Source organism: Synchiropus splendidus, chromosome 1 (assembly GCF_027744825.2).
Source record: "Synchiropus splendidus isolate RoL2022-P1 chromosome 1, RoL_Sspl_1.0, whole genome shotgun sequence".
Classification (NCBI taxonomy): domain Eukaryota; kingdom Metazoa; phylum Chordata; class Actinopteri; order Syngnathiformes; family Callionymidae; genus Synchiropus; species Synchiropus splendidus.
In genome coordinates, this window is record NC_071334.1 from 27,849,997 (window position 1) to 27,863,013 (window position 13,017).

Below are 13,017 nucleotides of genomic sequence, written 5' to 3' on the forward strand. Positions count from 1 at the left end.
TGGCTCCGCTTCTATGCGTGAGGCTTTGAGCCGTAATGTCTGATGAGCATCCGTTGCCACATGGAGCAAACCATTTCGCACAAACGGGTTCAATAATATTTGATTGATTTTAAACCAACAGACCGACGCGTCGGTGACAGTCTAATAAAAGCACACATTAAAAGTTGGTCAAATAAATGAAAGACATGTCATTTGCATTTATTAACTAAAGTGTTGTAAAAATGAAAATGTACAAATCGTATGTTCCCTATAAACAGGAAGTAGTTATGCCTTCGCTACCGAGGAGGACGGAGCTGTAGTCAGTGAAATATATCTTAATGCCAATGACTGGAGGCACGTTTTATCCCTTCTATTATCGTCATACTGAAGTAAGAAAGACGGCTGTCGCATTGTCAACAGCCATGAAGGCGTACCACCTTCTCGTGAGCAGTGACTCTCAAATGTGAACAATAATAAGTTGTTATCAGGAGCCTGCATATGTGTTGGGTGTAGCCGAGTTCCCGTGTGTCAGATGTGGTATTCGGACAGTTATTTTATCTCGTTCACAGCACTTCTATTCTAGTAAGAATCATTATGAACGTACTGCTGTTAAAAGAGCCAAAGGATGACGGTTCTGAACCTGATCCAAACATAAAGGTACATGTAAATGCTGTTTTACCTTCAGATGATGTCGAACCTTCAACTTTTATTTATCGCCTAGGAACTAAGTTCGTGTGGTCTTGAAGCAACAATGATACCCGTGTTGGCATTTAAGTTTGTCTCCTTAAAGGCATTGGCAGACAAGGTAAATAGCTTATTATAGTTCTGAAGTCCATCATTATCTAAACTGATGTCATGTTTCAGCTCTTTCAACCGAAAAACCACAGTGGACTCATCTTTACCAGCCCAAGAGCAGTGGAAGCCGTCAAGATGTGCCTAGCGTCAGACGAGAAAAGAGACGGTGGTGATGATATTAAACCCTCAACGATCCGATGTGTGGACTCATTCTTTATCGCTTCTATTTGTTAAGAGTGGAACAGGTCAGTGAAAGATGAATGGAATACCAAGTCCATCTATGTAGTTGGAAAGGCTACTGCAACATTAGGTAAGTCATTCACTTCATTCATTTCACCTACATTTAAATCATGTCATAGTTTTAGAAAACTTGTCTAACTTTCCTATAATTGGCGAGTGTGTTGACATATCACTGAATAGCTGCCAGCACCTGGCACCAGCATACACATGTGAAGTGTGGTACAAAGTGACAGTTTGCTGTGAAAGGAAACCTACTTCACCGCTTGTGTTGGAGGTGTTTCTTTTCTTTTTTAACACATGGTTGAGTAATATTTTTTTAATAAACATAGCTTACCAAATTTCATTTTTGCTGATCAATCTTTGTCAACATGAATTTGTTCTCTAATTAACACATTTACTACATTTCTTTGTAATATTTCTGGTTATTTTGTCTATGACATGACAGAAGTCTGTCCCTGGCCATCAAAACGACAGATAAAAGTGTAGTCCTGTGGCTGAATCAATTAGGATGAAAGTTCTTTACTGGAAGTGTAACTTGACAAAACCATATGTGGAATTATTCCAAAGAAATAAACAACTTCAAAGTGACCCAATTCATCGCCATTGATTTCTCATTCTCTCCTGCACAGTACGGAGTCTTGGTCTGAACCCTCTCGGTGAAGACGCTGGCACTGCAGATGTCTTATCGCGAGTCATCATTGACAGTATGGTGCTTTGTTTCTGCTCCTTTTTTCTCTTCTACTCAGTTGACTTTCACAGTCTATAATCATCATTTTTCTGAATCCACAGGAGAGGACACAAATATTCCTCCGCTTTTCTTCCCATGTGGCTCGATCAAAAGAGAAGTCTTGCCCACTGCATTAAGGGAAAACGGTAGGCATCTGCCTGTAGATTGTACACGAGAGGTGCCTCTCTGTGCTACAGACCTTTTAGGTTTTGTATTAAGGAGTCATGCGTGAACTATGGGAGATGGTTCTGGAGGTCAATGACGGGGATCATTTTCTTTCATGTACCCCCTCAAACCTGTCAACAATGGGTTTTGTTGGCTTTCAGACTCTATCAACTTTTTACGTTAGCCTTTGTTGCTGTTTTTTTTTTTTAACTCACTTGTGAACAACTTACAACACACCTCCAGCTTCTCCTGTGCAATCTTTCAAAAAGTGTCATCGCCATTTCCACCAAGTCATGTACCCAGATGGAAGTGCATCTTTTAACTTTCATTGTCCTCTTTTTTTCAGGAGTTCCACTCGAAACCCTGATTGTTTATCAGACCATTGAACATCCAGATGTGGCGGAAAATCTAAATAACTATTTTGCAGAGAAGGTGATATTCTTAAACTTATGTTTTGGTAAAATACCAAGCAAAAGAAGGCAACCTGAACATCATTTACTCCTACATTTTAGGGTATACCAGCTAGCGTGGCTTTCTTCAGTCCATCGGGGGTGAGGTTTTGCCTTGACGAAATTCGGAAGCTGGCTGGTGAACAGATATCGCAAATAAAGGTGTGTCCTTGCATACAAGAATGACAACTTCTTCATAATGTCATTGATTCTGATGAGTTCCTGCCCACACTCATGAGCTTTGGGTAATGGCTACACTCTGGTGATGGTGTAAGGAGCATAGTCATGCACAAGAGGGTCTAATAGTCTAATAGAAAAAAGTAGAACTGCTACTTTTTTCTATTAGAGGTGGCTTTGTTGAGGAGGTGCTCCAATGACATGTGTGATAACTTTTATAATTTCCAGTTCGCAGCTATAGGTCCCACCACTCGTGATGCGTTGATGGCAGAGGGAGTTTGTGTCAGCTGCACTGCAGAAAAGCCCACTCCTGGAAATCTGGCTGCAGCAATAGCCGAAGCTCTCAAGTAAAAGCTCAAACCAGACATCATTTTTATTTATTTTCTTATTTATGTGTTTTATTATTTGTCAATTTGGTCGGGGAAAGAAACTATGCAGCCTGAGCTCAATAATTCGATTCTAAAGCGTTGCTACTCTATGACCAGAAATGTACAACAAGGCCTGTAAATATTTTAATTTGTATATCTAATATGTTTGTGGCATTACAAACTGTCAGCAGCACAAGTATAGTTTGCCTCCCATTGACATGATTTGATTACTCAGCCAGAATTATTTTCAGGCTGACAATGATTTTCAGCTCAACAAACAATTAAGTCACTTAAAATTTGTGTTCATGAGTATCCATGTTTTCTTGTTAAGATTCCCTGGTGTTTCTTGCATGATGTATGTTTTCAGCTCTGAATAAAGTGTCACTCTTTGAAACACTCAACTGTGTGTGTGTGTGTGTGTCCTTCAATGCAGGTGCAGACTATTGTTATTACCCACATGAAAGTTGCTTCAGAACCAGTGAGGCGCAGAGAACAACACTTGCATACAATGCACGCAGATCCAGCTGTAGAGTCCCATTTACTTTTCACACTAGGCTGGGGAAAGTAGCGTCAGTGAGCCTCCCTCTAGAGGGCTGTATATAAAGGCTTGTGGTTCTTCTGTTTGGATCACTTCACCTGTTAGTTGAAGACACATCACGATGCTGACTCTCATCCAGCTGATTATCTCGCTTTCTTGGACAAGCATCAGCTTCGCAGGTGCAGAAAAACTTTTCCATAATCGGGATCATTCTGACATCCAGATCTTGAATCCAGCTCAGCCGATAACAGACCAGCGCTCCGCAGTGGTACGTGTTTTTCATCCTTGTAGAATCATTGTTGATCCTCGGCCGTGGTTGAATTAAACAGTGCACCTCCCTTTTGTTAGGCTTTCCTCTCCAGATTTGGCTTCATTAAGACAGTAAATTGGGGTGAGGTTCCATTTGAAGGCTCCGGTGTTTCTCTTGAGGATGACTTCCTTGATGACCTCCATGGCTTGGTGGAGGAGGGGATCGCCACGTCCAACTCTAGGGATAGACTTCATGACCAGACTGCGAGTCGGGCTGACCGACCTGAGTTTGTTTTGGCACTTCAGGAGTTCCAGAGAGTTTCAGGTCTTCCAGTCACTGGTGTGTTCGATGAGGCGACCAAAGAGGCCATGAACAAACCCAGATGTGGCGTCGCTGACGCAGAGATCGACCTGAACCTTCACCTTGGAAACAAAATCCCCTCTGACATTGAAAGCGGACTTGACAACACCAATAATGAGACTGAGATTTACCAAACATCCATCGATGGCATTGGATCTACCGACACGCTGCTGTTCAACCCTAATAACACACTGTCCAATGACACAGACTCTAATTTCACCAAGGAGTTTGAGTTGATCTTCAACAGCACACAACTTAACTGCTCCTCCGACACCAACGACACTGTTGTGAATGATGATGTGGCCACCAATCTTGGCGAGGAGACGCTACAGAGCGATCTTCTTGTTCCATTGGCTGACAGCAAGCGTAGAAGGAAGAGGGATATGAGCGGTGCAGGTCACATGGCCTTCTCCAAGACAGAACTGAAGTGGAGGCTGATTGGAGAAGGATACAGTAGTCAGCTGACAGTGGAGGAGCAGAGGTACATCCTCAGACTGGCCTTCAGGATGTGGAGTGAGGTGTCGCCACTAGACTTCATTGAAGACACAAGATCTCCTCCGGAAGAGATTGACATCAGACTTGGCTTCGGCACAGGTGAGAGCTGATGGCACCTGGCTGAATCAGAAATATAGTTTTTTAATCCACTGTATTATGTGTAACTGTATTATGTCTGACTTCAACCGAAATCTGCTCTCTCAGTGTGCATTTCTTCTCCATTAGCCTCAAAAACGTTGATGTTCTGATCATTCTCTGTTGACCTCGCAACAAGGCCATCTATCTTTTGTGACCCAGAGAATGGACTTAGTAAATGGATGGTGCTTCCCAAATGTCCAGTTTTTGCAACCCTGACATGTGTATTTAGCCCATTTTAGTGTACTTCTCTCGATCCTCATCCCAGGTGCTCCTCACTGTAGATCAAAATGATTTGGCTAGTAGGTAGATCTGAATAACAACTTAAATGTTCAGGACATAAAATTATGTCTTCCATCATCATTTCCTCCATTTTTTTCCCATTCAAGCATCGGACTCAGGTTTACTGGCTTCTTCCACAGGCCGACACTTGGGCTGCAACCAGAGGTTTGATGGAACCGGTCAGGAGTTTGCTCACGCCTGGTTCCTGGGTGACATACACTTTGATGACGACGAACATTTCACAGGTCCAAATGCAGGCAGCGGCATCAGTCTTCTTAAAGTAAGTAGCATTAATGAATGAAGCCAGAAGGTCATGGAAAGTCTGAAAAATAAGCTCATGAATTCTCTTCCTCTAGGTGGCGGTCCATGAGATCGGTCATGTTTTGGGTCTACCTCACATCTACAGACCTGGGTCTATAATGCAGCCCAGCTATCTGCCCCAGGGCTCTGTTTTTGAGATGGACTGGATGGACAGGAAAGCTATCCAGCAGCTCTATGGTATAGTGCCACAGAGCATTTGCAAATGTTTCACCTGACACATGATAGAAATATTGACATGCATTCAACATAAAACCTGACATCCCCGCCACCAGGGGGCTGTGTGGGTCGCTTCAACACTGTGTTCGACTGGATCCGGAGGGAGAAGACCATGTACGGGGAGGTGGTGATTCGCTTCAACACCTACTTCATGAGGGACAGCTGGTACTGGCTGTATGAGAACCGGAGCAACCGGACCCGCTATGGAGATCCAGTAGCACTTCATATAGGTTGGCGAGGCCTTCCTGTGGATGGCGTGGACGCATATGTGCACGTGTGGTCCAGGAAAAAAGAGGCTATCTACTTCTTCAAAGGCAAGATGATCACAAACATGTCTATATGACTTGAAAGAGTCAGGTGGTGAAGTGTGTGTTCCTATCAGGCATTCGGTTCTGGAGGTACGACAACGATCGAGATCAGGTGTTCAGGCAAGATCCCGATGGACACCACTACCCCAGACTCATCTCTGAAGGCTTCCCTGGAATCTCCGGCCCGATTGACACTGCTGTATACGACAGAAGAGACTCTCACATCTACTTCTTCAGGAACACACTGGTAAGACAGCTTCCAAATATACGGGACAAAACAGTGCCATTATAAAGAGCTTCATTTAAAAATCTATGTCTCTTTTATGAACTCTAAAGCATTTGGGCTGTTTAGAAATTTCACTGTACCACGTGCGGGCTTACCTGACTTTTAAAAATAATTAGAAATTCAAAATGCTTATCATGATTACAAGTTCATAACAATGTGGGAAATATTGCCAAACCAAAGCAAGTGATAGTATTATTCTCTTCAAACAGGTCTATGCGTTCAATGTGGAGACACACAGAGTAGCCAGAGGTTTCCCCAAGCACATCACACATGTCTACCCGCCTGTTGTCGGTGGCGACCACCCGGGAGGAAACATCGACGCCGCTTACTTCTCCTACACTCACAACGCCATCTTCCTCCTGCAGGGCACCCGCTTTTGGCAGGTGGTCAGCAGCCGAGATCGCAGGCGACGACCGTTCCTCCCCCGGAACGGTCTGTTGCCGCACAAGCAGGTGGACCAGCAGTGGTTCGACATCTGCAACGTGCATCCGTCTGCTCTCAAGCTCAGTCGATAAATGCTGATGAAGTTATTCATGCTGATTCACTGGCTTCTTTGCTGGACTCCTTTTTTGTTGTGGAGATGACGTCTTCAGTGTTCGACCACTCAGACCTGTGAATTATCTGTGCATAAAGTTAAATAATGTTAGGACTGTCAGGTCACGTTTCACCTTCTCAGACAAAGACATATTTTGAAATGTTGGCTTGTTAACTTTTGCTATTTTTGTATTGTGAATGTGTTTGTTTGCTTCTACTGCTAAATGCTTTTTTAAAAAATGGGTCGTACATGATGAGTCACAGTACTCTCACGGCCCAACAAAACCTAACCCCATTACATTGCAATGTGTAAACAGGAAGCTGAGCTTCAGAAGCGCCAAAAGTGACATAATACCTCTCATCTGCTCTTTTTGATTTGTCATAACTTTTCTTTAACTAGACCTAATTTTACAGACGTTTAAATCTGAATTGACAAGCGGCACATATTTACACATCAATGTATTTCTGTATTTCTACTCGTGTTTCGGTTACTGTGCACTTCCGCTTGCATCCTGTGGGTGGCGCACAATGATGATGCTGGCGGAAGTTCATCAACTTCTCAGGTGTCATTTCACAGCATCTTTTTATATTACAAATCCTTATCATGCTCATTTGCAAGTACTATCGCCGGTTTTTACAGCGTCTGGTATTTACGCAGTTTTGGTGAGTAAAACTCGACTGTCCCTAGTTAAGCTAACAGTGTTAATAAACACAAGCTGTTGTCTAGTTTCTGCACGCCTTGAAATCGCTTCGGAACGTGTTCAGATGTAATGTTGCATATTCGACATTTTAGCCCTGAATAACTCACTTGTAAGTCTTTTTACCCCTAATACAATTGGAGTTGTGCTGCCTCCTTAATAATTTGTTTTGAGGTTAATTGGGAATCATTAGAGGTGCTGGAAAAAAAAATAAAAAAAAATAAAAAAAAAATATATAATATATATATATATATATATATATATATATATATATATATATATATATATATATATATATATATATATATATATATATATATATATATATATATATATATATATATATATATATATATATATATATATATAGTGCCTAACTTGATTATCAAATATATTTTTGTATCTCAAGTTACTCCCAGTTTCCTCCCACACGTCTTTTCCCCCTATCGTTGTTAAACGTTAACAAACCCTTTATACCTGTACATCAGCTCGTAGTTGTAGCAGGCAAAGCCCAGCAGAGGGAAACCACAGCCTATAGAACCTCCTTTTAAGACTCTGCGTCTCCTTAAAACCGATTTATTTATGCTACGGTGATGTTAACGTCCTTGAATGATTCTCCAGCTTTTATTAAAATAAATACATTCAAATAGACGGGGTTTTCATGGACAACCAGCTAAACTTACCTTTAGACTGTGGTGGGCAGATGTGAATGGAAGCCTCCACTCCGCCTCCATGGACAGTTTGTCTGGTCATTCATTTCGATGCATTTGGCTCTGGATTGTCTTTTGATTGACGTTCCAGTTTTAGATTTGACCTCGTAGGTCAGCCATCGCTCCACCTGCACCATTGCCCACAGAACTCTGATGCCACGTCACTGCTTCGCCTGCCTTTGATACTGACCACTGCAGAGAGTGATCCAGCACACCGAGGTTATTATTAAAAAACGTTGTGGTCGTGTATCACTCCCACCCATCACTCTGTCTGCTAACCCAGCACTGGCACAAGTTTTGGGGTGATTTCAGACCTCAGTCTGGTGGCAGTCGGGCATCCATCCTGTGTGGCCATGCATGAGACAGTTTCCGTCCCCCTCCCCCCTTTGACCCGCAGCTGCCACTCAAACTGACATCCCTGTTTTGTCTCCAAAAGTCCGCTTTTAGACAAAGGTCAAGGTTCAGTGTGTGACTGCTGAGAAACCCAACTGCAGAATTAGTCTGCAAAAGACCAAACAACACCACCGCGCCACACACACTCGCGCGCTCCGCACGCTCACACTCTCCGCCTAGACCCTCACTTTGTTTGTTTATCAGGTATTTAGTTATTGCATAATGCATGAGGTGGAATAACACTTAATTAAACCATGTTCAAATAAGCTTGTTTGATGACTATTCTCAAGAGCAGCCATGTAATCACTGTGCTGTTTTCCTTAATGTCTCTTTACATGTGAAGTCAAGGAATGAAGAGGTAAACATCCCTCTCATGGAATGCATCTGTAATGACACATATATCGTGAACATGATGGCTTCCTGGTTTGTTTTTACTTAACCTTAATGTTATAAACTGCTAGACTTCATCATGACCATGTATGAAAAATAATATTTCACTTTGTACTTCAGGATTTTTCTCCATCATAATTGCTGCCATGTTATTGCCTGACTTCATGTGACCAGAAAAAAATAATTCATGATGGAAATGAATGAATGGGTGAATGTTCCATCACCCCTCTCTCGACCATAGACTATGGCAGAATGATTTGTAGCAAGATAGAAAATCTGGTATGGAGATCAGAAATTTAGAGACACTGTGAAAACCTCCTCAACAGACAGCAAATCCAGCACCTTTGATGTTAGGTTATTCCTTTTATGATGATGGAAGACATCTCCTTTGCTGCATAGTATGAGGCTCTGTGGTTCAAAAGACGATTTAATTCAAGGTTTTAATTAGTCTGAATTATCTTGAGTGCTAATGTGACTTTCTAGTGATTTTATTATACCTCTCAAGACAAGGATCTTTCAAGCTAGAGCGCTGAATAGGTGCTCTGTTGTGAATTTAGAGCTTTGACTGACCAAACTCAAATCTGTACATGTATTTGCCCCCCTTTTTGACTCATCTTTTCTTTTCTAACAATGAACAGTAAAAGTAACTGCTAGCCTTGTATGTCCATAATTCATAAATAATTCATATTCTACTACTTATTATGTGTTGTGTGTTAATATTTAAGAACAGTGCTTCTTTGAAGTTTGTCAAAATCTTAGCCCACATTCGCTCCCGCCCTGCTCCTTCCACACTCACCTCCAACCGATTTAATGATGCTAAACATCACCTTCCTGTGATTTTCAAAAGTTTTGACACATTCCTTCGGCAAAAAACACTTGTGCATGATGAAACTGCGCAGCAATATCAAGTATCAGCTAATGTATTTGTCAGCGCCTTGCCTTTTCCGAAAATGTTTTCCTTCCTTCCAGCATCTTGTCTGCGTGAAATGTATAAATTAAAAGCCTTTCACAAGCAGCAGGATAGTTGTTCAGCAGCAGCAGCAGCTCTACACTCGACCACTAAGAAGTTATTCAACAAACAGCCGACATTATTCATGAGTGTCAGCAGAGAATATGTTTCACATGTCAGTGTCAAATAGATTATGTTACACCACACAACCTCTAGCTGGTGATGTTTCTTTTTTAAATGCTGCCGACAATGCATGGCTGAAATTAATATCACCCGCTCTTGGCTCAGTGGATATACTCTCTATATAACCCATGTCAATGATTTTTAACATGTCAGTGTTAAAAAATACATATATTAAACTGACTTCCTTCTCTGCTTCATTGAGACATGTAATGACAAATATCTAGTGCCACGTTTTACTGAACTGAAACCTTTATTGTTTATAAAAATATCATTGACAATTGATAAACATTATTTTTTTTTTGTAATTCTTGACGCTATTTCCTGTCACTACATATTGTTTAGAGCATGGCTGCCATCTTGGAAATTTTGGCAAGTAGCACATGAACTCAGCCAACCCAGTCTGTGCCCTGAAGTCAGCACCACGGAGATGTTTCCCAGACCCACTCACACAGGAAGTCTTAAGTAATCAGCAATGTACTGTCTTATTTTCTCCTAAATTGGCATAGGTGTGAGTTAAACAGGTTTTTCAGCAATTACATGACAAACCTAGGGGCAAAAAAAGTGATCCAACAAGGTGCTGACAATTATACACATGAACAAATATGAATCACTATTTTGTCAATGTTAAAATAAAACACTCCATTCAACTCGTCCAGTTGGGACTTGAGTGTCAGTATTCAATTTCGGAACACTCTGTAGGCAGGAGCCTCGCTGCAAGCTGCCGTTTCAGTGTTGGCTCTTTCCCAAATAGGTCGCGCCTTATTATGAAAATGTTTTTAAAAAGTTCCATAACTCCTTGTTTAGAAATTGAGAAGGAGGTCTCTTGTGAGCGTGCGTGTCACAGATTTTAAATTGTAACGTTTTACCTCCTTTCTGGGACGTTTTGTTTGATCTAAATGAGAATTTGGGAGAAAGTGGAGCAGCACTGTGAAGGAGCGGTGAGAAATTGAGAGTGACGTTGCCACCTCATAGCTCTGAAATTGTGCAGAGTAGTGGTGCCAATGTCTTTGTGTAGAGATTAATGTTGCGTCAGTCACATTCTTTATAATGAGGGACAGTAGCCAAACCGCATGGTGAAATCTAGCAACATCAAATACAGCCTTTCTGAGGCATGAGAAAATAGAAGATCTGCGTTTTTAGAGAATCATAAATTTATCTGACACCCGTGGCTTCCTGCTGTTTTGAGCTATTGATATTCTGCCAGTCAAAGCTTGCCATTCGTGGCATCATCAGCCTGTGTTTCAAAGTTGTCGGATTGTATGTGGGTGGAACGTTGCTGGGTAATGCAGCGCTGAATTAGGAGGCCCCTCGTTTTTTCCCTCTTCTCCTGTAGGCTTTGCTCAGGGGCATGACACATTTCTAAGGGGCTTTGGATCCCCTGGCCTGATAATTCCTTCAATTATTCAATGGTTAGCTGGCAGATGAAGTGAGGACATGAATAAAGCAAATCCGAGGCCATATGAGCTTCAACAATACCAACATCCTATTACCAGTTGTTTCTACTGCTTTTACTTGAAGAGCATATTCACTCAAAACTATAATTCTGCATGAGCAAAGAAACACAGAGACCTTGAAGCCCCACAAGTTCTTGGCCTTTAGAAGGTGAAAAGTCTTTGGCCTAAATAATGCCCCACAGTGTCCTTGAGCCCCAGTTGCCCTGGATTAAGGGATCTATACACTTTTAAAAGGTTGTGCGCTCCCTACGACTAGCCCGGGTCATGGGTTGCTTCATCAGATGCTATTCAAATCCAGGACAGGTTATAGGGGTCTACCTGGTTCATCTAAGAATTCCAAGTTCAAGCGGAATTAAAGGGCATTGAAGTTCAGCTTGGTGGGGAAGCTGGGTCTTCTCAGAATTGAGTTTGTACAGTATGTTTTGCCATGCTCCCCCACAGTTAAAAAATACACATACATAAAGTAGGTGGTTGTTTAATCAATATTTGTCCTGCAATGGACCTTTCTGGGGTGCTTGTAGGATACTTGTACATAGTACACAAGTATCACTTTAGGTCTAATTCATGCAGTTATATAACGTATATTTGTAAAAAAAAAAAAAGCATTCTGACAACTCCACCCTGCTTTTCCACATGGTCCACAGGTGCCCTTGCACACACAGGCACTCACAATGACCTGGGAATTCAACCCCCCCCCCCAACGTCACGAAAATTGCCCTTTCGTAGCTTTCAATCTTGATACGTTGTTTAATATAGCAGGTGTCCAAAAGCCTCTGTCCAGCGCTGGTCGCAGCCGTTTCTCTTTCTGTGTGTTCTTAGCTATGGAGATGGGAATGATTAGCAATGAATGTCTTGTATTAATTCATCTTCATTCATCATGTTTAAAATTTCACTATTGTCATCCTCAAATGGGCCGTCATTATCCGCCACAGTTTCCATCCGACACGCTGCCTGTTTACATGACATTAACTAAATTGATACGCCATTTGACTTCTCTGTTGTAATATTCTAAAGTGTATGACACGTGTAGGTCAATGAGCACATGCCAAACTCGAACACTTGACTGTGGATGGGTGAAGTTTGCTTGATAAAGTATCTCTATGTTATGATAAAACCTTGGAAAGCTTTGACTCTTGATTCAACACTGTCCGCATAATACGTGCACCCAGGGGCTGAGCCTCATGGCCGGTCCCTGCAGCTAAAAAGTGCAGTCAAGTGTCAGATCAGGGCAAACGAAGGCTTGCTACTCTATGGCCTAATGAAGTTGTAGGTCTTGTCCCTGGCTGCGCCCTGTTGGAGAAACAAAGCTAATCATAGCCATAGCAGGCACAGACGGCTGCAACAGAGGGACCAGGTGCTTTGGTTTTTTTTCCTTCTTCTCCTTCTTCTCTTTCTATTTTTTCCTGAGAGCACCTGCCTTTAACCATCTGCACCTGCTGTCTTAGAAGAAAGGAGTGCAGCTCACGGCAGCTCAGTGGCCTTGATTGTGGTGACGCCTCAACACATCCCTCTCCTCCTGCTTATCCATAAATCCTCCGCATGAGGAGCGTAAAAAAAACCCCATGACTCAACGCTGACCTTCTGTGTCGCCCCCACTATATGCGTGTTGCAACTG

At 42.1% G+C, this 13,017-nt stretch overlaps 2 protein-coding genes across 4 annotated transcripts; both read left to right on the forward strand.

Moving 5' to 3' along the window:
• The first annotated feature begins 251 nt into the window (after positions 1–251).
• uros (uroporphyrinogen III synthase) lies at positions 252–3,294 on the forward strand. Of its 3 annotated transcripts, XM_053845628.1 has the most exons (10): positions 293–368; positions 549–636; positions 701–784; positions 844–943; positions 1,010–1,084; positions 1,644–1,718; positions 1,804–1,887; positions 2,253–2,338; positions 2,419–2,517; positions 2,761–3,294. In XM_053845628.1, exons 2-10 carry the CDS (start codon positions 574–576, stop codon positions 2,881–2,883), a joined length of 789 nt encoding a protein of 262 aa, XP_053701603.1. In that variant the 5' UTR covers positions 293–368; positions 549–573; the 3' UTR covers positions 2,884–3,294. The 3 variants fall into 3 exon arrangements, with proteins under 3 accessions (XP_053701595.1, XP_053701610.1, XP_053701603.1); XM_053845620.1 differs by having other exon boundaries at positions 252–636; XM_053845635.1 differs by having other exon boundaries at positions 252–636; positions 844–940.
• Positions 3,295–3,559: 265 nt separating this feature from the next.
• On the forward strand, positions 3,560–6,608 carry mmp21 (matrix metallopeptidase 21). Its single transcript, XM_053845594.1, has 7 exons — positions 3,560–3,693; positions 3,801–4,642; positions 5,101–5,240; positions 5,317–5,458; positions 5,554–5,811; positions 5,880–6,052; positions 6,301–6,608. The coding sequence occupies exons 1-7, from the start codon at positions 3,560–3,562 to the stop codon at positions 6,604–6,606; spliced, it is 1,995 nt and encodes a 664-aa protein (XP_053701569.1). The 3' UTR covers positions 6,607–6,608.
• The last annotated feature ends 6,409 nt before the right edge of the window (positions 6,609–13,017 follow it).

Excerpts from the sequence above, each read along its gene's own strand:
- uros (XM_053845620.1), top strand. The coding sequence starts at position 574 with ATGAACGTACTGCTGTTAAAAGAGCCAAAGGATGACGGTTCTGAACCT. Across the intron at positions 944-1,009 it reads AGACGAGAAAAGAGACGGTG|AGTGGAACAGGTCAGTGAAA; the intron begins GTGATGATATTA and ends CTATTTGTTAAG. Across the intron at positions 2,339-2,418 it reads ATAACTATTTTGCAGAGAAG|GGTATACCAGCTAGCGTGGC; the intron begins GTGATATTCTTA and ends CCTACATTTTAG.
- mmp21 (XM_053845594.1), top strand. The coding sequence starts at position 3,560 with ATGCTGACTCTCATCCAGCTGATTATCTCGCTTTCTTGGACAAGCATC. Across the intron at positions 5,241-5,316 it reads GCGGCATCAGTCTTCTTAAA|GTGGCGGTCCATGAGATCGG; the intron begins GTAAGTAGCATT and ends CTCTTCCTCTAG. Across the intron at positions 5,459-5,553 it reads AGCTATCCAGCAGCTCTATG|GGGGCTGTGTGGGTCGCTTC; the intron begins GTATAGTGCCAC and ends CCCCGCCACCAG.